A 27,532-nucleotide genomic window follows, 5' to 3' on the forward strand; every position below is an offset into this window, starting at 1 on the left:
ATATCTCTATCTATAATTCCATTAATCTCTGTGTGTATGTGTGTATGTGTGTTTGTATGTGTGTATGTTTGTCTGTGACCGCTGTTTCTCGACAACTACCGGTCCGATATACTTTAAACTTGCCAGGTATATTGCTGGGGACCCGAGGATGTGCCTTTTCAAGGTTTCATATTAATCGGAGAAGTAGTTACCGAGCTATGGCGATTTCTTTACCAAACACTGCAAGCCGTTCGCTTTGGACCAAACCATTGCATGTAAATAGAGGGGGGGGGTTCTGTGGTCGTTGCGAATGGACCAAACCATTCATGTAAATAGAGGGGGGGGGGGGTTCTGTGGTCGTTACTGCCACGTGGTTTCAAAGTTTTTTTTTGTTGTTGTTGTTTGCACGCATGCTTTTTTGCACCCACGTACGGGCACGCCCTAGGATGTTTACACACACACACCCCTACACAAATTTTTTTTTTTTTTTTTTTTTTGGCAAGGAACGGGCACCCACGTACGGGCACGTCCTAGCTTATATATAGTACGGGCATGCCCTAGTATATATATATATATAGATATATATATTACATTTAAAGGAATTTAAGAGTATAACTCAGACTCCGGTTGACTCAAGAGTGCCTTTGTAATGGAAAGATACACATGCATTTGCAGTTCTGTGTAAATACCAATTGGGGATAAGGTTTGTGAAAGCTTTGTTGTACAAAGACAATTATCTTCTGGTTAAAGTGACCCACTGAGAAGATATGGTTTAATCAGGGATCCCTCATCCCCCCAATCGATCCCCTCCCCACTCTCTACTTCCAAATCAGTAATTCCTAAACCCCAATCTACCCCTCCCTAATCCCTTATCAGAATCCCTCGTCCCCCAATCTCCTCCCTCCTACCCCCTCCCACTGTGAGGACTCAATCAAATCTTCTACCATTGTCTTTCAATTGCTATAATTTGAGCCAAAACAGTGCGATCAGGAAGAATACTCGTGTTGACCCAGGGTCCTTGTGTTGTGTGAATTGGTTAGACCATGTATTTCTGTTGCAACAGAATGAGTATTTTTCACAATGTTATTAAATTTTACAAGTATTCAATGAGTGAACATGACTTGGCTTATGTGCACAAATTGTTCCACGACACCCTCATGGGCTCATCCTAATTTCCTCATCGTCACATTTAAACCTAGAACAGAAGCTGATTTTGCTTTTTCTGGAATGAATGAATGAATGATCGTTTTTAAGGCCATTTTCCCCGCTAGAGCAGGGGTTAGCCTTGCGGGCCCCATGACAATCATGGTTCCCTGTTTGAGGCAATGTTTTTATGGCCGGATGCCCTTCCTGACGCCAACCCTTAGTCACCTCTTACGATGCGCAGGGATAGGGTGTACCTATTCTAAACCGGGGTACACACCGGGATCATTCATCCCAGCAAGCTGGTACTCAATTTGCCGACCTCGGAAGGATGACTGGCCGAGTCAACCCCCCTGGTGTTAATTCAGCAATCGACCGGGATTCGAACCCAGGATCCTAGGATCCCAAGCCTGCACCCTAACCGCTAAGCCAACACCAGGCTAAATTTTTTCTTGCCGGAAACATAACATTTGCCGCTCGGTTAATGGTACAGTTTCAAACTTTACAGAAAATGGGTATTAACCAGAAATGTGTGTTACAAAGAAATGGGTTTGTCTCCTCTTTGTCCAAAAATTATTAACCATCTTCTCACGCATGTTTTTGCCAATCTTAGGGAGAAATATTGTTCAACAGTCGAGGGTGTGAATTGACTCAATCGATCCAAACGTCACGCTATCTCCTATATTTTCGATTCAACGGTTAAATAAAAGTGACCACTTGTTTTTTTTTAAAGAATTTTGTTTTTCATAAAAGAAAGTTCCTTAAAAAGTTATAAAAGATAAAGGGTAGGGGTGGGAGCCACGAGGTTATTTGCCTCGGAGCCCATGCTGGCTCTCCACACCACTGGTCATGGGTAGGAGGCGACAAGGTTCCTGGGTAGGTAGAATATAGTGTTGCGTCATCTGCATAACTGCTTCTTCATTGAGAAAGAATACAATCAGGCAGATCATTGACATATAAAATGAATAATATTCGACCCAACACAGACAGACCCACGAGGACTCACATTCGTCTTATGGACAGGGGATTACTGTCTCTCATGTACCACAGATATTTGACGATTTGCAAGGAAGTCAGAGATTGTATGAAGCAATTTTCCAGAAAAGCCACATGATTTTAGCCTTTTGAGATGTCGAGAGCAACAACCCTGGCTTATCCACGATGATCCAAAGTCCCATTCACATGTTCAGTGATTCGGGATAGAAAATCACCAGTAAACTTTGACTGTCCGAAGCCATACTGAACATCAGTTTGGAGGTTGTGGGTTTCCAGATGAATCATGAGTTGTTGTTTCATCAAGAATTCAAACAATTTGCTGATAATGGGTAGAAGGCTAACAGGCCGATAGTTAGAAGGATCTGATTACTCACCGGAGCCATTAAAGACAGGGACTACAGAAGCCTGTCTGCTTCCAGCAAAATGGAAACACAGACTTTGACATGCACAAGCAATACAGTTTTGAGAGAACAGAAGACAGTTCAAATGAACACATCTTCAAAGCAATTGTAGGGATTCTATCTGGTGCAGTAGATTTTGAAATGTCAGGCGTTTGAATAATCTCAGCAACTTTCCTGGGTGTGCTGATGATAGTGGAAAGCCTGGTGTCAATACGGTAAGGTTTAGCATTCTGCAATACTCGTCTACAGTGGTTGATCACAAGGCGAGACAAAGGATGTACCTCACTCGAGCCAACACAGTGATACTGTTTGAAAAAGTGATTGCGATGGGCGATAGCAGCAGAACAAGCTGGAGTGAACCATGGTTGAGAGTTTTGTTTCACTTGGTAGGTCCGAGAAGGGAGAAAGACGTCCATACCAACAGGGATCCACTCAGTAACTTCCTTGGCAGCTTCAGATGAATTGTGACAATGGATTGAGTTCCAGTGAACATCGGCAAGAAAAGAACGCATTCCAGTCAGCCTTGCTATATTGGAAGACAGTTCAATGGACACGATGAATCACAGTTGATGGTGAAGAATAAGAAACGTGAACTTCGATGGTGACATCATCAGAATTTCCAAGAGGGTGGAGAATATATTATTTTTTTTGTATACAAAGTCGAGGCTCGAGTAAGAGCAAACACATAAGACACAAAAACATAAACAGAGACACGTAAAACATATAATAAAGGGAGTGGGAGACTAGAGGGGGGGGGGGGGGAGAGAGAGGGAAGCTGATCAGAATTTCCAAGAGGGTGGAGAATATTATTTTTTTGGGCATAAGTCGAGGCTCGTATAAGAGCAAACACATAAGACACAAAAACATAAACAGAGACACATAAAACATATAATAAAGGGAGCGGGAGACAAAAGGGGGAGAGAGGGGGAAGCACCCAAGCAACAGAAGAGCAGGGACATCGGGAGATCTGTGGAAGGAAGAGGGCTTGGGTAGGGAAGGGATGGGGGATGAAGGAGTGAAGGTGAGCAGAGAGTCTTGATTTTGGCAATTTCACCAGAAGAGGGTTTCTGGCAGATATTATGCATCCTGAAGGAATATTTAGGGGACAGAGCACAGACAAAGCAGTGGGGGCTAGGCCAGAGAGAAGTCGGTAGAATATAGAAAGACCACAAATCTGCCTGCGGTGAGAGTGTGATAGGCCCTCAGAATCAGCTTCATCGCGGGAGATACCAATGATTCTCAAAACTTTGATTTTTACAGTGTGAAGCCGAGCAAGGTGTGAGGCAGGAGCACCAGCACAGAGTGGAGAGCAATCCTCCATCAATCTGTGGATGAAAGCTTTGTATGTGTTGAGGAGCTCAGCAGGGCCAAGAAACAACTTCTCACGATGGAGGATGCCCAGTCGTCGACTACCTTTGGAGGCCAGCTTGGAAATGTGGTTTTCCCAGGAAAGATAATGGCAGATAGCGAGACTCAAAAGCTTGGGTGACATAGGGTTTTCCAGATGGGCTTTTCAGAGAGACCAGGTGAGAGTGTGAGATTTGTCAAAATTGAATGACATGTTCAACTTCTTTGAGCAGTTTGTGATTTTATCCAGATCTGCAGAGAGTGAAGAGGCTGCTGCCTGCCGATCTGAGGGTTGAGATGTGGAGCGACAGAGAGTAGTCATCAACAAAGAGATAGAGAGGATTTTCCAGAGAGTCAGAGAGGTCTTTGATGAAGACCAGAAAAAGCACAGGGCCCAGAACACTGCCTCAAGGAACTCCAGCCTGGAAAGGAAGAATTGACAGAATTGACAGAGGAGGAGATGACAGAATTCCATTCAGGGCCACATGTAGACGACGACTGGAGAGGAAGTTCGCAAGCCATGCGTGGAGATTTCCATGTGTACCACAAGAGGAGAGGTTGGTGAGCAGGCCAGTGTGCCAAACCAAACCATATCAAAGGCATGAGATGTGTCAAGGGAGACGGCTCTGATTTCGTATTTGGCATTGAGGACCTCCATCCATTGTTGAGACAGCCGAAGCAGCATGTCCATAGTGGAGTGGTCTGGCCTGAATCCAAATTGATGATCAGAGATCAAGCCATTGGAGAAGAGGAAGGATTTAATGTCAGAAGTGATGATGGATTGCATGACCTTGCTGATGATTGGGAGCAGGCTGATTGGTCTGCAGTTGCAACGATCTGTTTTTGCACCTGTTTGTGTAAAGCGGTAATGTTGGCTGATTTTCAAGCAGATGGCAGATGACCTTGAGCAAAAGAGAGAATGAAGAGAACAGAGAGAGGGTGTGATAGCATGGCAGAGCAGGATTTTACGACCCCTGGGCTGATGCCGTCTGGTCCAGTTGCAGAATCAGAATCGAGGTTTGACAGAAACTTCTCCACCTTGTCAGGAGAGGACACAGAGTCTAGGAGCAGCTCGGTAAGACCGGTTAAGGTGGGTACAGAGAGCAATGGGTTTGGGACACAATATTTTGAGGCAAACACAGAGTTGAGGCATTCAGCTTTTTCTCATGCAGTGTCAGGTGTGTGGCCATTTGAGGTAAGGGAGGACATGGAAGGGCAACAAACAGCAGAAACAGATTTGACCAGACACCACCAACATTTGGAGGAGGGAGACACTCCTGGGGTGTGGTGCAGAGATGGCAGTGCAGGGAGAGGAATGGAAGAGAGTTCTGATATAGAGAGCAACTCTGCCACCTGGACGAGGCTCAGGTCTATCATACCAGATGATGTAGTAATCAGGGAGAGATACTAAGAAGTTAAAGATGTCTTGAAGGAGGAAAGTTTCTGTTAAGCAGATCAATTCTGGTTTGTTAGAAGCAACCTGTATGGAGAGATGTCAGGTATGAGTGAATGCCGCAGATGTTTGAGGTCCATACCATTAAAGAAGAGGAAGCATCAGGTACAAGAGAGGGGATGGTGGGGGAGGGTAAGTTGAGGAAAGAAAAGGGGAGGTAGGGAGAGCTGTTGACCATGTGTCAGATTGTAGAGGAGCTGGGAGAGAGGGCAGGATGAGGGGAAGGAAAATAAAAGGGTAGTTGGTGATGGGTTGAGGAATTGTGACAAAAGGAAGTGTGACAGTGTCAGGGAGGAATTAGCACCTGAACGGATCTGATTGTCTGACAGTTTTGCTGACAACTGTGGTTCATCTAGCTTCATCTTATACTCGATGTATCTCGGAAAAAAAAAAATGGGGAAACTGGCCAATTCGAATTGCAATCCACCTCAACATGTACGCTGGAATATATGGGATTCTGAATTCAAAAGATTAAGAGCTGAATTTATGAAAGGAGTTTAAGAATTAGACGTGTGTAGAAACACCAATGTGCGATGATCACCAGTTCAAAGTTAGTCTTCAATCGCCAAAGAGTGATTATCTAATGCGCTAGCTAAAGCAAAACATGTGTTTAAACAACGACAAAACTTTAAATGTTGGCAACCGCATGTTTAAGAGTGTGTTTAAGGCCTTGAAATTGGTAGTTCACGTGCGATGGTGAATATCGTATAGATAGATGCGTTGGGAGTGCTTGAATAAGCTCAAAAGGCGGAATAAGAGGATAGCAAGTCAGAGGGTAGTTCACCGACGTGCATTGAGGATCTTCGAGGATAGTTGCAACACTCTGAAGAAATATGGCAATATTAAGTTTATCCAGCGTGACAGACTCTCAAAGGAATCATTTTGGTCGCTGCTGAATCTTGTGTAAGATCACTTGGATCAACCTACGATGAGGAGCAATGTGCTGAATCCCCTTCAACAACTGTCTGTGACGCAGCGATTCCATGCAAGTGCTTCATTTATATTGGATGTTCGAGATATGTGCGACGTGTCACAGGCTAATCAGATGTTTCGACACGTACCCACAAATCCACGTACCCACAAATCCATCCACAAATCAAAGGAATGAATTGGCTGTTTATCTCTCTTCACAAATTGCGATCTGGACGGGTGGATTAGCTGTGGTGTGTACAACGATATTTTTGATAGTGTTTAAGGTTTACGCGCTTGTTAGCAAGATGCTCACTATGTGCTGTTTGTAAATTCAGCCCTGAATGGTAATTTTATAGGTTTTTGCTTACCAGTTGCAGAACTGGCAGCACTGCCATTTGTCAAAAGAATATCTGGCTCTTTCTTTACAGAAGCATATCTCAAAGCTTCTGAGACAGAACCATCGTTGTTGTTTTGTGTGCATTCCACTTTCACAGGATAGACATCACCTGCATACAATTCAGTGTCAGTCTTTTGCAGAACACAAAGTTTGAAACTTCCAAATACAAATAAGGTCAATAAGACATTTATTCAGTCGAGGAAATTGATTATCTGAATATCAACAGAATCACTACACCATTACAGGACATTTGGTCCATGTCTTCACTGCAACCTCCTCCCAGCACATGTATCAAAACAAGACATTGCTAATTAGACAGCTAGCTCCAAAACTTACAAGGAAGCTACTTCTTATGAGTGTAAGAGCAACACATAAACACAAATACATAAACAGAAAACACATAAAACATATAATAAAGGGTGTGGGAGACAAGAGGGGGGGAGACAGAGGGAAACAACAACAGTGGAGAACAGAGACAGTGGTAGATCTGTGAAAGGGAGACTGGTGTGGGTTGGGGTGGAGGGGGTTGGGTGAGGGGGAAGGGGACGGCATAAAAATGGACATGACTCGGACTTTCAGGAAAGAAAAACGGAATTTGAAAAAGGTGGATTTGGGTGCTATTAACGGGGGCAAAAGAGATAACGGTTTTGGTTTTTTAATGGGGAGGGGGGGAGATAAGAGATGGTGGATAAGAGAAGATACGAGATTTTACCCAATATTGCACAGAGATGGTCGATGTCAAAACTGCAGTTACTGAAATTTAGTTAATTCCAACTCAAACCTTGATTTCGGTTTGAATAAACATTTCAGAATTAAATAATTATTTTCTTCAGAAGAAAGACCAAATTGTTTTTGGAAAAAACCAATTTCCACATTTTGTTTGTTTTATCAACCAGTGGGATTGGAGTTGTTTTTTTTTTTTGTTTTTTTTTTGTATACAAGATCGAGGCTCGTGAAAGAGCGAACATTAATCACACAGAAAGACAAACAGACACATAAAACAAATAACATCGGGAGCGGTAGACAAGATGGGGAGAGAGGGGGAAGGACACAAACACAACATTTGAGAGCAGGGACCGAGAGACATGGAGACATCGAGAGATCTGTGGGAGGGAGAGGGCTTTGGGGGGGAGGCATGTGAAGGGGGGGAGGCATGTGAAAGGGGGGGAGGCATGTGAAGGGGGGGGTGGGAGAGGTATAAACATATGGACACTGCCAGGATTTCCAGGAAATAAGTTGGAATTTCAAACAAGGTGGATCTGGGGTGAATTAGTGGGGGTAGAAAAGATCAAGGTTATGGATGGGGGAAGATAAGAGATGGTGGTGAACAGCTGTTTTAAAGACCTGGAGGGAGGAGAGGGATTGAAGGGAGTGTGGGAGTTTGTTCCACAGGCGGGAGAAAAGAGGAATGAAAGAGTGAAGGTGAGCAGAGAGCCTAGACTTTGGCAGTTTAACCAGAAGAGGGTTGCAGGCAGATCTTGTGCGACCTGAAGGAATATTGGGGGGACAGAGCACAGAGAGAGCTGGGGGAGCAAGGCCGGAGAGGAGTCGGTAGAAGACAGAAAGACCACCTACCTGCCTGCGGCAATTGATGAATTGAGTTTGTTTTAGAATGAAAGTTTTTTGTTTGTTTTTTGTTGAAAGATGGCAACAAGTTCCACCAGGAATGATCCAATATCAAATTGAGGGTTTCCTTTCCATTTTGACAAGTGATACTAAATCCTAGGGCATGAGCCGGGAGTCAACAAAAAAGGTTACATATTTCACGTGTCCCCCAATACAAGGTTGCATTAAAAAATGTCTTAAAATGTGCCTCTAATTACATTTTTTGTTATTCTACCTTTTGATATTCAATTTTTAGCTCACCTGGAACGAAGTTCAGGGGAGCTTATGCAATGGCGCGTCGACCGTCTGTCAGTCTGCCTGTAAAAACATGAAACTTCTTCTCCGAAACCACGAATTGGATTGCGACCAAATTTGGCACAAATGATATTTGTCATGTTGTGACTAAAGTTTGTTCACGGCATTGAAAAATAGGGGTCTGAGGGGTGTTCCAGGGGTCAAAGTCGGTCCAGCTTTGACCCCCCAAAATAGATGTTTACTTTCTTCTCTGAAACTACACACAATTTCGATGAAACTTGACCACAACCTTCACCATCCATGATGTAACAAAGTTTGTTCCAGCATTAATAATAATAATAATAATAATAAAATAACAATAATAAGAATAATACCAATAATAATAACTAGCCGAAACCCGTGGAACATCCACGGAAGGGAGGATGTGGTGTATGGATAGTGTGTACCATTATGGATGGCATAGGGGATTTGCTTGTCCGAGTAAGAGTTAGGAAGAAAGATGAGAATGAAGAGTGCGTATATGAACAACGATCGCCGACACTGGCACAAATGCATGCTCTGGATTGTCCACTCAGTGGACGGCTTCCTTTCGCCTCCGCCTGTCCAATCAGCGGATGGCTTGCTTCGCCTTCGCCCAGCAGACGCCAATACGATGGCGTCGTAAGATGGCGTCGTATCGGCAGTTAATCGGATGCTTTTGGGCCCCAACGTCAGCTAATTCAGATTTTTCGAGTATGACTATACGTGATAAACAAAGAGTGCGGTTCGTAGATCGTAAATCCATTAGTGCCGTGGGCATCGGGTCACTGGTTGCGGCGTTAAAAGGGATAACAAAGTCGAGTCCTTACACTATTATTATATAGATAACTAGAACTGCCACTTTTAAACTGCTGGCAGTGATGACCGGTTTACTCGCACCCACTTTTGATACAACCCCACTTTCATTGGACATGCTTTGACACAACCCCCTTGGATACAATCCTGACACACACACACACACACACACACACACACACACACACACACACACACACACACACACACACACACACACACACACCCCTCCCCCAACACACACACCCCACCCCCAACACACACACATCCAACCGCCCCTCCTCCACACGCACACCCCAACCCCCCCCCCCCCCACACATCCCCCCTCACCCTCCCACACACACAGACATCCACACACACGCACATCCACACACACACACACATTCCCCCTCCCCCCACATACACACACACACACACACACACATCCAACCCCCCCTACTTCACACACACCCCAACCCCCCCACCCCCCACATACACACATATCCACCCCCTCACACACACACACATCCACACAACACGCACATCCACACACACACACAACATCCCCACGTGCATACACACACATACACACACACACACACTTACACACATCACCAGACCCCCCCCCCCACACACACACACATACCCTCCCCCCACCACACACACACACACACACCCCACCTCCACACACACACACCCTCCCCCCACCACACACACACACACCCCACCTCCACACACACATTTGCCCCCCCCCTCCATATGCACACCCCAACCCCCCCCCCCCTCCCCACACACACACACATATCCACACATATCCACACACACACACACACACACACACACACACACACACACACACACACACACACACACACACACACACACACACACACACACACACACACACACACACACACACACACACACATCCACACACACGCACATTCCCCATCCCCCCACACACACCCCTCCACACATACACGCACACACACACATCCAACCCCCCCTCATCCACACGCACGCCCCAACCCCCCCCCCCCCCAAGATACACCCATATCCACCCCTGCCCCCCCCCCCCCCCCCACACACCCACACACGCGCATCCCCACACACACACACAAACACATCCCCACATGCATACACACACAAACAAACACACACACATACACACATCCCCAGACCCCCCCCCCCCACACACACACCCTCCCCCCCCACCACACACACACACACACACACACACACACACACCCTCCCCCCCCCCACCACACACACACACATACCCCCACCCCCCCCCCCACCCCTAACACACACACACACACACACACACACACACACACACACCAAACCAAACCCCTCACACACACACACACACACACACACACACACACACACACACACACACACACACACACACACACACACACACACACACACATCCCTCCCCCCCCCCCCCCCCACACCCACACATGTCAATCCATGCACTGATTGCAGAAAAAGCCATTCAAAACAGAAAATTAACCTGAAATTTCAGACAGAATTATTTATTTTATCTGAGAAGCTAAACGATTCTTCCTCTTCTTTGGTAGCTCACAACTTTATGTCGAATGCGATCATGTTTTAAAAAAGTCAGAATTGAGCAAATCTGTTTCATTCGTCTGTTAATAGACCTCATCTATTGAGAAATCTGCAATTGGAATTTTATTTGAGGTTCAAATGACTGCGGGAGATTGCGTTATCGTGACCACGTCCTGGAAGGACAAAAGGGTGCGTTATTCTTCTTTAATACCTCAAACTTTGGGTGAAATGCGATCGATTTTAAAAAGTCAGAATTTGAACAAATCTGTTTCATTCGTTTGTTAATATGCCTCACCTATTGACAAATCCTCAATTGGAATTTTATTTGAGGTTCAAATGACCACGGGAGATTGCGTTATCGTGATCACGTTCTGGAAGGACAAAACGGTGTGTTTCTTCTTCTTTCAACAATAAAGACTTATAGCTTCGAGACCGTACATCCAATCATTTTGAAATTTTGCACGCTTCTTCCGATTGATGAGAGCTACATTGCATTAAAAATTCAAGTCGATCCATGCAGTGGTTCAAGAGTTACAAGCTTTTTAAAATTTAACTTCCATTATTTATTGCGGCCAACCATGTGACTAATCAAAACGTCTCAAGTAACATTGAAACATCCCCCCATGAGGAACATTTGTGTAAAGCTTCCACTCGATATCTCCACAAATTATGGAGGTGATACCATTTCTAGTTTGAGCTTTAAAACGTCATAACTCTGAAACCATGTGTCGCATGACGTCGTGCTCGCTGACTTTTTTTGTTTGTCATGGGTATGCGAATATGCATGCCAAGTTTGGGCTCGATCCGTTCAGGCATTGGAGAAAAAGGGTTTTTTGTTTTTTCACGAAAAACAAGATGGCGGTCGAACCATGTGACGTATGACCTCGAAAATTTTTGCATTCTGAGTTTTTTTTAACTAAGCATCTGGGAAAAAAATCCCATTTTCGGGGGAGAAATGTTTTTGTTTGATGAATTCTAACCTCTTCACGTTAGCATTTTTAATATACTCGATACACATGTCTCTTGTTCCCATTGAAGAGTTCTTTAGAATGAGCCATTCCTCAAATTTTTCCATTGAGCCGTTTGAGATACAGAGGGGAAAAGATGAATTTGTTTTACAAGATGGCGCCCATACCACGTGACCTATGACGTCATAATTAGCATTAAAAATTCTAGGAGCCGAGGCGATCATTTGATGAAAATTTCCTGTCAATCCGACCAGGGGTTGCTGAGAATATTAATTATGAAGTTTTCGGAGGTGCAAAATAGGGCGGCAGAATAATAAGAAAAACTCTAGCAGAAATAATAGGTTACTCTCCATTTCATGGAGAGTAAACCTAATAATCGGGCCATGGGGGGATCTACAGGGGAGAGGGTTGCACCCAAAATAGGTATTTGCCTTCTTGAAAGAAACTGCACATACAAGTCCGATGAAACTTGACCACAATGCTCAATTCATCACTCGTGGCATACCAACGTCTGTTGCCAGAATTTTTTTAAAAATCGGGGTATAAGGTGGTCTACCGGGGGGAAGGCATGTTGCCCACGCCCTCCCCCCACCCCCAAAGTAGGTATTTGCCCTTTTCTCTGAAACTACATACACCATTTCAATGAAACTTCACCACAACCTTCATCACCTGTGATGTACCAATGTTTGTTTAAGGCATAAGAAAAATTGGGGTCTGAGGAAGTATGGGGGGAGGGGTGGGGGGGCGTTGCCCCCCCAAATAGTTTTTTTTTTTGGTTTGTTTGTTTATAGTCTTATGATTATGTTAGTATGATTCTACATGCTGCCCTGTCTTCTTGCAAGCATTGAAATTGGTTTAAAATAACTTTTGTCAGTGTGATATACTGCTTATTCCACCAGGTGAGCACCAGGGGTATTGTCCCTATTTTTGTTAATGGACTCGGGGGACATGGTCAAAATGATACTGCTCTTGCACCGTATTGCCATGTGATGATCATAACAACCAAGGTTGTGAATTTTTACACAACCGTTCAGGAGGGACAGCATGACTGACAGACAGACAGACGGATGGAGCCGATTACAATATGACGATGAAGCGTCTTCATATTTTTCAAAAAGCGTGGGATAAGAAGGATAAGCCTTCCATGGCTAAAGAGAGGTAACAAACTACTTCCTGCATGCAGATAACTTAAATGCACCGTCAAACACGGAACACCTTGGAATTTTTTTTTGTTTGTTTTTGTTTTTGTTTTTGTATACAAGATCGAGGCTCGTGAAAGAGCGAACATTAATCACACAAAAAGACAAACCGACACATAAAACATATAACATCGGGAGCGGTAGACAAGATGGGGAGAAAGGGGGAAGGACACAAACACAACATTTGAGAGCAGGGACCGAGAGACATGGAGACATCGAGAGATCTGAGAGAGGGCGAGGGCTTTGGGGGGGGGGGCATGGGAAGGGGGCGGTGGGAGAGGTATAAAACATATGGACACTGCCAGGACTTCCAGGAAAGAAGTTGAAATTTCAAACAAGGTGGATCTGGGGTGAATTAGCGGGGGTAGAAAAGATCAAGGTTTTGGATGGGGGAAGATAAGAGATGGTGGTGAACAGCTGTTTGAAAGACCTGGAGGGAGGAGTGGGATTGAAGGGAGTGAGGGAGTTTGTTCCAGAGGCGGGAGAAAAGAGGAATGAAAGAGTGAAGGTGAGCAGAGAGCCGAGATTTCGGCAGTTTAACCATCAGAGGGTTGCTGGCAGATCTTGTGTGACCTGTAGGAATATTTGGGGGACAGAGCACAGAGAGAGCTGGGGGTGCAAGGCCGGAGAGGAGTCGGTAGAAGACAGAAAGACCACCTACCTGCCTGCGGTGAGTGAGTGAAAGGCCCTCAGAGATAGCTTCAGCGCGGGAGATTCCAATAATTCTGAAAGCTTTGGTTTCAACAGCGTGAAGCCGAGCTAGGTGTGAGGCAGGAGCACCGGCCCATAGGGGAGAACAGTGTTTAATGCAGTTTCTAAAAAAGAAAAGAAATAGAGGTGATAGACCCGATTTTTCAAATGCTGTGAACAAACTTTGGTACATCACGGGTGATGAAGGTTGTGATCAAGTTTCATCGAAATCGTTTGTGTAGTTCTAATTTGGGTGGCAGCGGTGGGTCAAACCTGGACCCTCTTTGACCCCTGGTAGACCCCCTGAGACCTCTATTTTTCTAATGCCGTGAAAAAACTTGAGTTCCAACACACAAAATATAATCTTAGCCAAGTTTGGTCTCAATCCCATCAGCAGTTTGGTTTCAGACCAGGTCACTCTACTCTGGACATGCTGCTTCTGCTGTCTCAACAATGGATGGAGGTCCTCAATGCCAAACAGGAAATTAGAGCTGTCTCCCTCGACATATCACGTGCCTTCGATAGGGTCTGGCACCCCGCTCTGCTCACCAAACTCTCCTCCTTTGGTATCCATGGAAATCTCCACGCATGGCTGGCGGACATCCTCTATAGTCGTAGTCACCGTGTGGCCCTGAATGGGTTTCTCTCATCTCCTCTTCCTGTTCAGGCTGGAGTTCCCCAAGGCAGTGTTCTGGGCCCTGTGCTTTTTCTGGTCTTCATCAATGATCTCTCTGACTCTCTTGAAAATCCTCTCTATCTCTTTGCTGATGACTCCACTCTCTGCCGCTCCATTCCTCTTCCCTCAGATCGGCAGTCTGCAGCCTCCTCACCCTCTGCAGACCTGGACAAAATCACAGACTGGGCAAACAAGTGGAACATGTCTTTCAATCCTGACAAATCTCACACTCTTACGATGTCTCTCCGAAAAGATCGACTGGACAACCCTCCCATCTACTTTCTGAATAATCCTCTCCAAGAAGTTCTGTCACTCAAGCTTTTGGGTCTCACTATCTGCCATGATCTTTCCTGGGAAAACCCCATTTCCAAGCTGGCCTCCCAAGCCAATCGCCGACTGGGCATCCTCCGTCGTGCGAAGTCCTTCCTTGGCACACCTGAGCTCCTCACCACATACAAGGCTTTCATCCGCAGCTCAATGGAGTACTGCTCTCCCCTCTGGGCTGGTGCTCCTGCCTCACACCTAGCTCGTCTTCACGCAGTTGAAACCAAAGCGTTCAGCATCATTGGAATCTCCCGCGATGACGCTATCTCCGAGGGCCTTTCACTTACTCACCGCAGGCAGGTTGGTGGTCTTTCCGTCTTCTACCGACTCCTCTCCGGCCTTGCCCCAGCTGCCCCAGCTCTCTCTGGACTCTGTCCCCCAAATATTCCTCCAGGTTGCACAAGATCTGCCTGCAACCCTCTTATGGTTAAACTGCCAAAATCAAGACTCTCTGCTCACCTTCACTCCTCCATTCCTCTTTTCTCCCGCCTCTGCAACAAACTCCCTCACTCTCTTCAATCCCACTCCTCCCTCCAGGTCTTTAAAACGGCTGTTCACCACCATCTCTTATCTTCCCCAATCCAAAACCTTGATCTTTTCTACCCCCGCTAATTTCACCCCAAATCCACTTTTTTGAGGTGACTTTTGACTTCTTTCCTGGAAGTCCTTGGTGTCCTTGCGTTTTATACCTATCCTGCCTCCCCCCAGGCCCTCTCCCTCCCACACATCTCCCGATGTCCCTGCTCTCAAATGTTGTGTTTGTGTGCTTCCTCCCCTTCTCTCCCCATCTTGTCGACCACTCCCCTTTTTATATACTTTGTTTGCTTGTTTGTTTGATTTGTTTGTTTGATAAATGTTAGCTATCTCACGAGCCTTGACTCTGTATACAAAAAAAGAAAAAAAGAAAGTATTTACGGATGGACAGACGACGCGTCATCCCATAAGCTCCCTGGAAATGCATTCCAGTTGAGCTAAAAAGTACGTATATCGTTACCTTGTACCTTTCATCAAAAATCCATTCATACTTGACAATACAAAACTGCACCAATAGAGATTATACAAGTTAAAAGAATACAAGAAAAGAGCAATGGTAGAAGATCAAGATATTTGTTGACATGCGATGTCGTATTAAAAAAAGTCACATACCACATGTGGGTCTTGATCCATCATGCTGAGAGCGGAGGCTGCAGACATCACTGAACCCGATTCCAGAGAAACTAGAAACGTTGTCCAGCTGCACATTTTGTGATCCGAAAATCTTTTCACAGAAACTCGAAAGTTCCCGAATAACATTCTCCAAGTTGACGAAAACACTTCCCAAAAGAGAAGAACCTGCAATCCGGACATCTTGCGGCTTCGAAAAAGAATTCATGAATTTACAGAAGTCAGTATACATTGCAAATTGTAATTTCTCTTTGGAGAGAGAGAGGAGCTCGGTCCGCAATGCATCCGACTCAGTACAAGCTCGAATAACCTTCTGATTCTCAATTCCAAGGTTATCAATCACTGCTTGGGCTGTTTCTGCTCTCAGGCCTTGGGACTTGAGCCATTTCAAGAAGCTCTCCATTTCACCGATGACCTGCCAAGGATACAATGCTTAAGTTAATCACAGAAAAGTTATACATGTTATTTTCTTTACTCTGTTTGGAATTTTTGTGAGTTATTTCTGTTGACAATCCAATCAATTGTTGTCCAATAAATGTGGGCTTTTGCATCCAATTTGTTCACCCGCCGTGTCCCATTTTGTAAGTTTTCTTATCAATCATGTTCTAAATAATGAGTTTTTATATACAGAGACAAAAATAAACCCAGAGTAAACTAGAGGAGACCATTTAGCCCATTATGCTGCACCACATCAACATCAGACCAAGTTTATCCCCCAAAACGATGCAAATTCATTTGGGGAATGAGGGGAGGAATGTGGATGAGACGATGCGGCACGACCAAGGATATCCCAAGCATGTCAAATACAAATGGGGAAATACAATTGTTTTAATTGTTTAAAATAAAAAAAGAAAAAAAAGCAATCTTTTGTGTTATTTTTCAGAGGTGGGTGGGGTAAGGGGGTGGGAGGGGATACGTTTGGGGGCGGGAGGGGATACGTTTGGGCGATGGCGGTTCTTGGATGACAAACACACAACATCAACCACACACCACCCCTTGATGAGACCCCACGCAGATACGACACTCCAAATCACTTCACTCAGATGCACAAAATCACCCAATCCCTACTCAAGTCACAAACGTCTTGCCAATATTCTGATACTCTTCAGTCTTGAAAGCTTCCAGACACCTATCTAATCCTAATTTAAACTTATCTATTGGTTCTGTTGTCACTGCCTTTCTCAGAGACCACACCATGCATTATCTACTCTCTGAATAAAAGAGCCTTACCGTCAGGCAGCTTCGGACCAGATTTGAGATGGAAATGGACGTTCCGGACAAGAGTGCCAATTTTTTCCCACATGTTACCCGTTACCTTAGCTTTCCATTTTTGATAGGAACCACTTCCTCCAATTACATTATGACGGCTATCTTGGATTTTCAAGATGGCTGCCATGTAAAAACCTATATCTCCCAATAGCTCAGCTTCTAAGCCACTTAGGATCACAATCTTGATGTCTAAACATACCTTTTCTGGGACAAGGAATACAACTGTACCATTTGGAAAAGCAACAGACGATTTTTAATAACACAAAAAAGAAACAACATAAAACTTGAAAATAAAATAAAACGGAATACTGTTCATGTACCATATTCACCGAAAATACCAGTTGCAAAAAAAATAATGTATTCAGAGGAAGTGGTTCCTACCAAAAATGGAAATCTAAAGCTATGGGTAAGCATGTAGGGAAAATTTAGCGCTTTTGTCCAGAACATCCGCATCCATTTGCTAAGCTGCCTGACTCTTACCTTACTTCCGCATTAACTCTTCATTTCTTTCCTCAGCTACGGCCCCGGGTCCTGTCACTATCTCTTCTGAATAATTATTCTGCACTTATTTCGTCTATACCCTTAATTATCTTAAACATCTATCATATCCCATCATAACCGCCTCTTTTCTAATGCATGTTACAAGAAGGGGCATTCTTGGGGAAAATGCCAGGGGCATAGAAAATGCCCCTTTATATGGGATGTGCCATGTGGCAAAGTATAGAAACGAAGGGGCATTCCATAGCTTGTAGAAAATGCCAAACAGAAAATAAAGGGCATTCAAAAAATTGTGTGGATGCTGGAAGCAAGGAATGCTTGAGAAAAGTTCATTTAAAGGGGCGCACTACATCTTGCAAATAAAATACATTTACTTCTTCTTGCAGCTTGATGAATCAAATTGGCGCCCTTTTATTGGCCTAATGGATGAGGCATCAGACTTCCAAGCTGGGGATTGTGGATTCAAGTCGCATTTTGGGTTGAATTTTTTTTTCTTCTTTCTTTTTCAAATCCTTCATTTTGTCTTGAATAAAGTCTTGCACGATGAACAAAATGCAATTTGTTCATATTTAAAAAAAAAAAAAACACCTTTAGAGGTCATTTTTCCCCGCAAGCGGGGGTTGGCCTTTTCCGGGGACCGTGGTTGTTGTTGTTTTTTTGGCTCCCCTTTTTGAAGCAATGTTTTACGGCCGGATGCCCTTCCTGCCGCCAACCCTTTTTGTCGCCTTTTTACGACAAACAGGGAATTACCAGTGAACTGGTACTCAATTTGCCGACCTCGGAAGGATGACAGGCTGAGTCAACCCCCCTGGCGTTAATTCAGCGATCGACCGGGATTCGAAACCAGGATCCTAGGATCCTAAGCTGGCACCCTAGCCGCTAGCCCAACACCAGGCTAAATTTGTTCATATTTAAAACGTATTAATTCTTAAACCTGATTTTCAGCATCATTACGAGTAATGTACACAGTGGTGTTGTGCCAAATTTTGAGGTACCGAAACCAGGCAAAAATGTGTCGGCCATGACATCTTCACCAGATCTTATCTATCATCACATCAAATTTGACATGACACTAACCATTTGAGCTCCCAAAATGAGCAATAAAATGAAATGTGTACCTTTTTGCCATGATAAACGATATGCCAATTTTAACACACACACACACACACACACACACACACACACACACACACACACACACACACACACACACACACACACACACACACACACACACACACACACACACACCACGTTTTTTCAATTCTGTTCCTCAAAATTCTGTCACACACACACACACACACACACACACACACACACACACACACACACACACACACACACACACACACACACACACACACACACACACACACAACAAAATCCCCTTTCTTATAAAAAGTCACACTTTTTCCATTTTTTCAACAAAAATATGTATTTTAAGAAACAGAAAAGTTTATTTATTTATTTAGTCCAACGTGGTAAGGGCTTGCAGGATTGTGTTACAGGTATGCACACACACCTTTAAGCTGTCTAGTTTGGGCCCAGGAATGCACGTTAAGCTGGCTGTCGAGTCTGTTAGCATTAATTCTTGGGGAAAAGCCCCTTTATATGGTATGTTCCATGTGGCAAACTATATAAAAGAAGTGACATTATTGGGGGAAATGCCAAATTGATTCACATAGCTGCATGAAGAAGTAAATGTATTTTATTTGCCAGATGTAGGGCGCCTCTTTATATGAACTTTTCTGGAGCATTACTTGGTTCCTGTTAAGAACACAAGGGTAGTCCAGCATGCACACGAGATTTTTTGAATGTTTCTTATTTTCTATTGTTTGCCACATGGCACATAACAAATAAAGGGGCCTTTTCTATGCCCCTGGAATTTTCCCCAAGACTCTATGTATATAAATGTGAAATGTACATTTGTTTGTTTGTGACCCTCTGAGCTTCCCAAGGTTAATCAGCACAAAACTTTATAGGACAAATCTTTTCCCACCCTGCACCTAAATAGTGGTTTTAAAACAGTTATTTTCTCACAATTCATAACTTAAAACCATCCGAGCCACGACCTGTCGCCATGATCTCTGAGGGTCAATCCACATATACAAATCTTTATAAAAAGCCCAATTTTTATCGGATGTTAACACAGATATCGATATAATTAGTTTGATGGTGAGCTCTGATCATCAAATATGTTATCATATGTGAGAAACAACTCTTAACTAGAACGGCACTCGGTAGAGCGCATACTCATGCCGTGGGTGGTCGCTGCTGAGCCCTATCTTCCAATGGTAAAAAAAAATCCTTCAAAAAATTCCTGGATCCAGAATTAATATCCTGAGCTTCACCAAAAACTAACCAATTCTACCTTATCCCAAGGGCAACCATCCCACCAACTTTCATCCAAATCCGTTCAGAACTTTTCCAGATATCTTGTTCACAAACACACGAACACATGAACACACATACGCACACACACACGGACGGACACGGCTAAACGCATTACTCCCTGGCGGGAGTAATTAAGATGTTACCATGATCGGTAAGTTCGGCAAAGGAGTCACGTGACCTCTCAAATGCGCCAATTATTATTAAACCAAAAATAGTAGAAAGACACCCCATACATCGTTTTGAAGGTAATTTTACTGCTCATCTAACCACATCAGCCTCAAGGGTGAAAAAATTGTTTGTAGAAAAGAGGACCCATGTGATGCCAACTACAATCCACCACTTGACAACGGGTGAACCTTCAATGATTACCTCATCCTCACAACAAGGTGAGTTGTTGTTTTGCTTTGTTTGGGATCATACTGCCTTGAAGTCCCAAGGTTAATCACAACAAAACTTTCTACTGTCAGATGTTTAACCACGATATACCTTTACAACCCTGACACCTCTGAAGACCCTTTACACCCATTAGATGCTTCAAATCCCTTAGACCTCTTTAGACCCTTTCCACCCCTTCCATCATTTAAACCCCTGAGACGCCTTTACACCCATTACACCCATTAGACCCCTTTCGACCATTTACAACCTTGTGACCCCTTTAAACCCCTTAGACCTTTTACACCCCTTTCACTCCTTAGACCCCTTAAGACCCTTTACACCCCCTTTGATCATTTATACCCCTTTGACCATTTACACCCCTTTCACTCCTTAGACCCCTTAAGACCCTTTCCACCCTCTTAAACCCGTTTGACCATTTACACCCCTTAAACCCCTTCAACAAGTTACACCCTTTTAGATCCCTAACACTCCTTAGACGCTTTACACCCCTTCAGACCCTTTACACCCCTTTAACCATGCACACACTTTAGACCCTTTACACCCCTTAGATCCTTTACACCCCTTAGACCTCTTTCAATCTTTTACAACCTTTAGACCCCTTTAAACCTCTCAGACCTTTTACACCCTTTAGACATTTACACCCTTTAGACCCTTTTGAGACACATTTACCTTTTGACACTTTTCAGACCTATTTACATTTTAAGACACTTTGGCCAATTTAAGACCATTTGGACACTTTTGACCCCTTTTGCTCTTTTGTCCTGAGACACCTTTGGACCCAATTTGGCCCTTTTAAGACTCTTGATTCTTTAAATGCTTTAGACCCTAAAAAATTTCAGACCCCTTAGATAAATTGGAATACCATTTCCTCCCAAAATCGGCTTTGCCGACCTTTTCCGTGCACTATTCGCGTCGCATCACAAGTTGCGATGATTGATCTAAACTGATATCTCAAAGTGAAACTGATGATGAAATGTGAAACTGAAACTACCAATCTAAGGATCATCGAATGGGAAACTAGATGGTATTCATAGAATACTTACCGTGTGAGCCAACTCTTCTATTTTTGAACGTTTCTTTTTTTTTTGGTCAAATATGGCTGCCAGACCACATGAGTGATGACGTCATAAATTTATATTTTCCAAATAATTGTTGCATAGAGCATGCTCAATACATTTCAAACTGATCAGACTAAGCGTTGTCCCTGTCGAATTATGACGTCATAATTATGGCACCAATGATGTCATCGTCAACAAGACCTATTCCCCATATGGAGTTATTTACAATGAGCCACGTTTCAATTTAGAAAATGCTGACACGGCACACACTTTACTTTACTGAAATGCATGCACAAATGTTAAATTTTCATCAAAAATCATTGAAATTTTGCCAAATATATTTTGGTCGTGTGTTAATATACCTCAGCGATTGATAAATCTCAAATCAGAATTTTATTTGAGGTCAAAATGACCCCGTGAGGTCGCTCCGTACTTTGCCTGCTCGTCATGTGGTGTGATAATTAATTCCATGCCTACTCCATGAGACTTTTCTTCTTCATGGAATAACAACTTCGAGCTTGCAGACCATACATCCAATCATCTTGAAATTTTGCAAACTTGTTACACTTCATTACCTCTACTATAATATAAAGTTTCACGTCGATCAATGAAGCGGTTCAAGAGTTATACATTTATAAATATTTTCGTTTAATCATTTATATCTGCCAAACCACATGACATATCGTAAATTCCAATAGGTCATTTTAATAGACTGATATGATGAACACATCTGTGAAGTTTCCCCTCGATATGATCAACAATGAGGGAGGAGGTAGATTTCAAAAGTTTATGCTTAAAAACGTCAACTCCGAAACCATGTGACGCATGACGTCATCCTCGCTGACGCATGACGTCATGCTCGCTGACTTTTTTGTTCATGGGTATGCTATCTTTACTGCAAAGTTTGGCCTCGATCTGTTCAGTCGTTGTGGAGAAAATTGGATTTTAGTGGTTTTTCAGGTTTTTCACTCCAATCAATATGGCGGCCGAACCACGTGACCTACGACATCACTATAATTTTATTTCTGCATCAATTTATACCGAGAAGATGCTCAAGAATTTTCATCCTGATCGCATAGTTTTTACTTGTCGAATTATGACGTCATAACGGTGGCACCGATGACGTCATCATTCACATATGTTATTCCGCATGGAGAGTTCTTTGCAATGAGACTTGTCTCAATTATTTCTGTTCAGCGGTTTTTGAGATGGAGGCGCAATGTTTTTTGGTTTTTCCAAGATGGCGCCCGTACAACGTGACCTGTGACGTCATAATATTGACTAAAATATTATATACGAGGAGGCCCTCCTATGGTGAAAATCTCATGTCAATCGGACCAACGGTTGGCGACAAAATGAATTTTTAAAATGCTGACACGGCACACACTTTACTTTACTGAAATGCAGACACGCCCGTACTTGTGTACGCACCCGAACGCTTAACTCTGCTTTGGCTTCGCGAGCGCAGGTTAACCAGAATGAAATGCTGGGAAATTGCTGAAAGCAAAGCTGTGGGAAAACAACGCCCGCCCCCCCCCCCCCCGTCATTTTGACGGGTACCTTATCCATCAAGTGAATCTATTGAAAATTGATGATTTGCGTCACGTGACCTAAGACCTATTTCCTTCAAAAACAACCAACTTCCAGTTTCGCACGCCGCTGATGCAGTGCCCCCTGTTTCCAGGAGGCTGGTACTCATTTTGCCGACTTCAAAAGGACGACGCGCTGACTCAACCCACCTGGTGTTATTTTAACGGCGTTACCCCAACATCTTAGACCAGCCACATCAACCATGAAGCCAACACCAGGATTAGTCGCACAAGTAACGAAGTAGAGCGTCGCTCGGTATCGCACAAACCTCCCCCAGGATAAACAGGTAACATTTTGTATCCACTGATAGACCGGATCTGCATTCGGACCTGAACCGAAATCGAATCAGCTTCTTCTTCTTCTCACATACCCACCTCATTCCCCTAGTTTCGTCATAATCCATCCACAACTCTGTCATATCGTGCTATGTATAATCATAATGTTCGCCCTCTCTCTCTCTCTCTCTCTCTCTCTCTCTCTATTAATATTATAGCCGGCGAAGCCGGTGTTGTCAATAAACGAATACGTATTATGTTGAAAACCTGATTATGCCTTGGCTCGAGAATCCGAAGCGCAGTGGGCGCAGCCATCTTGCGGAGGCGGAAGTATGCATAACAAATTTAAAACGTTCATTAGGAGTTTCTTTCACCCGTCGTCGTTTGATTCACAATCTTATGCACCTCCGATGTATTAATAAAATAATTTAAGACCAACATCGGCCCGCACGGGCCTGGTTATCTTCAACAAAACGCGTCACCAAACACAAGACCCAATGAGAGTCGAGCATTTGCAAAAATATGTCTAAAATGAAATCACTCACTGGATGGAGTGCTGGAGACAGCCATCGACCGGATGCGGAAGTCTGCATAAAACAATTGCGAAAAAGTTCAATAGGAGCTTGTTTCACCCGTCGTTCTTTGATTCATAATCTAATGAAACCTCTCATTAGTAACTAAAATACGTTAAGACCAACCTCGTTATCTTCAACGAAAATCGTCATCAAAGACCAGAACCAATGAGATTCGAGCATTTGAAAAAATATTATTACGCGTTTCGGACGGTGAAAACGGCGTCAAATATTCTAAAATTGACGAATAATTATTTTTTAGAAATCTCGCGGCCGTACGGGATAGTTTTTCACGGCCAGAAATATGGTATAAGCGGTTTACATATTTAGTTTAGAAATACGGATAGTTTTTCACGGCCGGAAATATCCGAAGTCGAGATGGAATTCACCGAATTAATCACTGCAAGCTAACGTCTTCTGGTGGACGAAGCTGCCGTGCCCGGAGAGTCAGTGAACCAGCCCTGGCGCCTGACAGCGACTGAAGTTAGAAGACTACACACTTACTGTGAAAACGTATGTTAAGCCCAGTTAAAAATAGGCCTTAAGCTAGCACATCGTATAGTTACTTCCTTAAGCTTCTTGTGACATTTATTGTATTGTATGCAGGTATTGCCATTGGGGAGGACTGTCTGCTCTTCTCTTTTACCAAGTCTTACCAGGTACGGTACCTACTACACCTACCTACTACCAACTACCTACCTACCTACTACCAACTACCTAACCTACTGATGCCATGGTGATGGCTAAAATAGTGGCAAGAGGTATGCAGGTATTGGGGAGGACTGTCTGCTCTTCTCTTTTACCAAGTCTTACCATGTACGGTACCTACTACACCTACCTACTACCAACTACCTACCTACCTACTACCAACTACCTAACCTACTGATGCCATGGTGATGGGTAAAATAGTGGCAAGAGGTATGCAGGTATTGGGAAGGACTGTCTGCTCTTCTCTTTTACCAAGTCTTACCAGGTACGGTACCTACTACACCTACCTACTACCAACTACCTACCTACCTACTACCAACTACCTAACCTACTGATGCCATGGTGATGGGTAAAATAGTGGCAAGAGGTTTTGGCTTCGCCGGCTCATTGCGGCTTTGCAGTCGGTACTAGTAAAGAATCACTTCAAACGATCGTTTTACAGAATATCTTTCTCAGTATTAATAACATGAAATGAGAAACTCCTAACAAACCTTTTCCTCAGAAGACCCGACCCGATCACTGTTTCAGACGCTTGTGGAAAAGGACACGGAGCCGATGTCAGTTCAAGCAAGACACGTCCAACGTACAGCCCGGAAGTGTCGCCGGAAGTACATCCCCACTGTAATACGATGCATGCCATAATCACCCACTAGGCGGTGTATTGTTACGGTGCAACAGGTTAACACCCGTACCAACATCCCGTGACGTGAACACATGCATCAAGTGTACTAACATATAATACATTGTACTTTTGCCTAATACATTGTATATTTGCATTATAACACAGTTTTCATCGAATCCAATACTCCCGTGAGTCCCTGTGAAATGATCAATGTAAAGCATATCCGACATTATGTGACGTAGCACTCAATTTGAGGTAGAAATGATGAGCTAATTAATTGATATTTCCCCCTTTTATCATTAAAATAATTAATTGATATTCCACGTTTAAAAAAAAAAATTATTCATAAAAAATAAATGTTTCACTGCCCACCATGATCACATGTAGTTACATTTAGTCTGGTAAACATTGATCGAGCAGTGTCCGTAGGTAAGTAACTAAGTAGGTAAGTAAGTGTGTGTGTGTGTGTGTGTGTGTGTGTGTGTGTGTGTGTGTGTGTGTGAGTGAGTGAGTCAGTGAGTGTGTATGTGAGTACTGAGTGAGTCAGTCCGTGAGTGAGTGGGTGTAAGTCAGGCAGTCAGAGAGTGAGCATGTGAGTGAGTCTGAGTGAGTGAGTGTGTATGTGAGTGGGTCAGTCGGTGGAGGCGGATTAACATTTTTTGGGGCCCTGGGCACAAACTACCGATCTTTACGAAACCTCACCAAATCATAGGGTTGGCCATTAGGAAAAACAAACCATTTGATTTTGATGTCAAAAGGTCAGGATAGGCCAAAGGTCAACATTTTGGCAGATTTCTAAAAATCCTCAATTTTCATCCAATTCACTTGAAATTTAAAGAGGATTTGCAAATCATGACAATTAATTCAGCCACCAATTATTTTTGACGTCAACATTGCCTAAAAGGTCAACATCCGTCAAAGGACAACAACCTATTTTAGGGATTTCCCAAGTATCGTTCCATACACAACAGATTTCATGTTTGTGTGTTTGTATGTCAATTGCCCACAAGTTACACTTCCAACCTGATCGTCATGAAACTTTACCAAGTTGTTGTTTTTTTTGTTTGTTTTTTTGTTTTTTTAATACTGAATCGAGGCTCGTGAAAGAGCTGACAACCGCGAGGGAAAGACAGTACAGGGGGACCACGAGGGGAAGACAGCACAGAGGGACCGCGAGGGAAAGACAGCACAGAGGGACCGCGAGGGAAAGACAGCACAGAGGGACCGCGAGGGAAAGACAGCACAGAGGTACCGCAAGGGAAAGACAGCACAGTGGGACCGCGAGGGAAAGACAGCACAGAGGGACCGCGAGGGAAAGACAGCACAGAGGGACCGTGAGGGAAAGACAGCACAGAGGGACCACGAGGGAAAGACAGCACAGAGGGACCGCGAGGGAAAGACAGCACAGAGGGACCGCGAGGGAAAGACAGCACAGAGGGACCGCGAGGGAAAGACAGCACAGGGGGACCATGAGGGAAAGACAGTACAGTGAGACCGCGAGGGAAAGACAGCCCAGAGCGACCACGAGGGACACACGGGGACCACGAGGGAAAGACAGCACACGGGGACCATGAGGGAAAGACAGCACAGAGGGACCGGGAGGGAAAGACAGCACAGAGGGACCACGAGGGAAAGACAGCACAGGGGGACCATGAGGGAAAGACAGTACAGTGGGACCGCGAGGGAAAGACAGCCCAGAGGGACCACGAGGGACACACGGGGACCACGAGGGAAAGACAGCACACGGGGACCATGAGGGAAAGACAGCACAGAGGGACCGGGAGGGAAAGACAGCACAGAGGGACCACGAGGGAAAGACAGCACAGAGGGACCACGAGGGAAAGACAGCACAGAGGGACCGCGAGCGAAAGACAGCACAATGCTGGCTAATGCTGACTAAAGTGCTTGCAATGCTGGCTAAGATGTTTGCAATGCTGGCTAAAGTGCTTGCAATGCTGGCTAAGGTGTTTGCAATGCTGGCTAAAGTGTTTACAATGCTGGCTAAAGTGTTTGCAATGCTGGCTAAAGTGTTTGCAATGCTGGCTAAAGTGTTTGCAATGCTGGCTAAAGTGTTTGCAATGCTGGCTAAAGTGTTTGCAATGCTCGCCAAAGTGTTTGCAATGATGCTGGATAAAGTGTTGTAGTTACAACTGAGAAGCCGATTGATTTTTTTTAGGTAAAAGGTTATATTGAGATAAAATTTCTAAAATAGTCACTTTTCATCCGATTGCCGTGAAAGTTTAACAGAATTTG

At 44.1% G+C, this 27,532-nt stretch overlaps 1 protein-coding gene across 1 annotated transcript in view; it reads right to left on the reverse strand.

The window, feature by feature from the left end:
- The window catches only part of LOC137412875 (uncharacterized), a 98,116-nt gene extending 72,843 nt beyond the window's left edge, over positions 1-25,273 (reverse strand). Inside the window, exons 1-3 of the mRNA XM_078770409.1 lie at positions 25,149-25,273; positions 15,880-16,312; positions 6,600-6,737 (exon numbers count right to left, since the gene is read on the reverse strand). Of these exons, the coding sequence (XP_078626535.1) occupies positions 6,600-6,737; positions 15,880-16,300 (559 nt within the window). The 5' untranslated portion in view covers positions 16,301-16,312; positions 25,149-25,273. The remainder of the gene's footprint in view (positions 1-6,599; positions 6,738-15,879; positions 16,313-25,148) is intronic.
- Positions 25,274-27,532: the final 2,259 nt, after the last annotated feature.

Source organism: Myxine glutinosa, chromosome 1, assembly GCF_964187855.1.
Source record: "Myxine glutinosa chromosome 1, kmMyxGlut1.1, whole genome shotgun sequence".
Lineage (NCBI taxonomy): Eukaryota > Metazoa > Chordata > Myxini > Myxiniformes > Myxinidae > Myxine > Myxine glutinosa.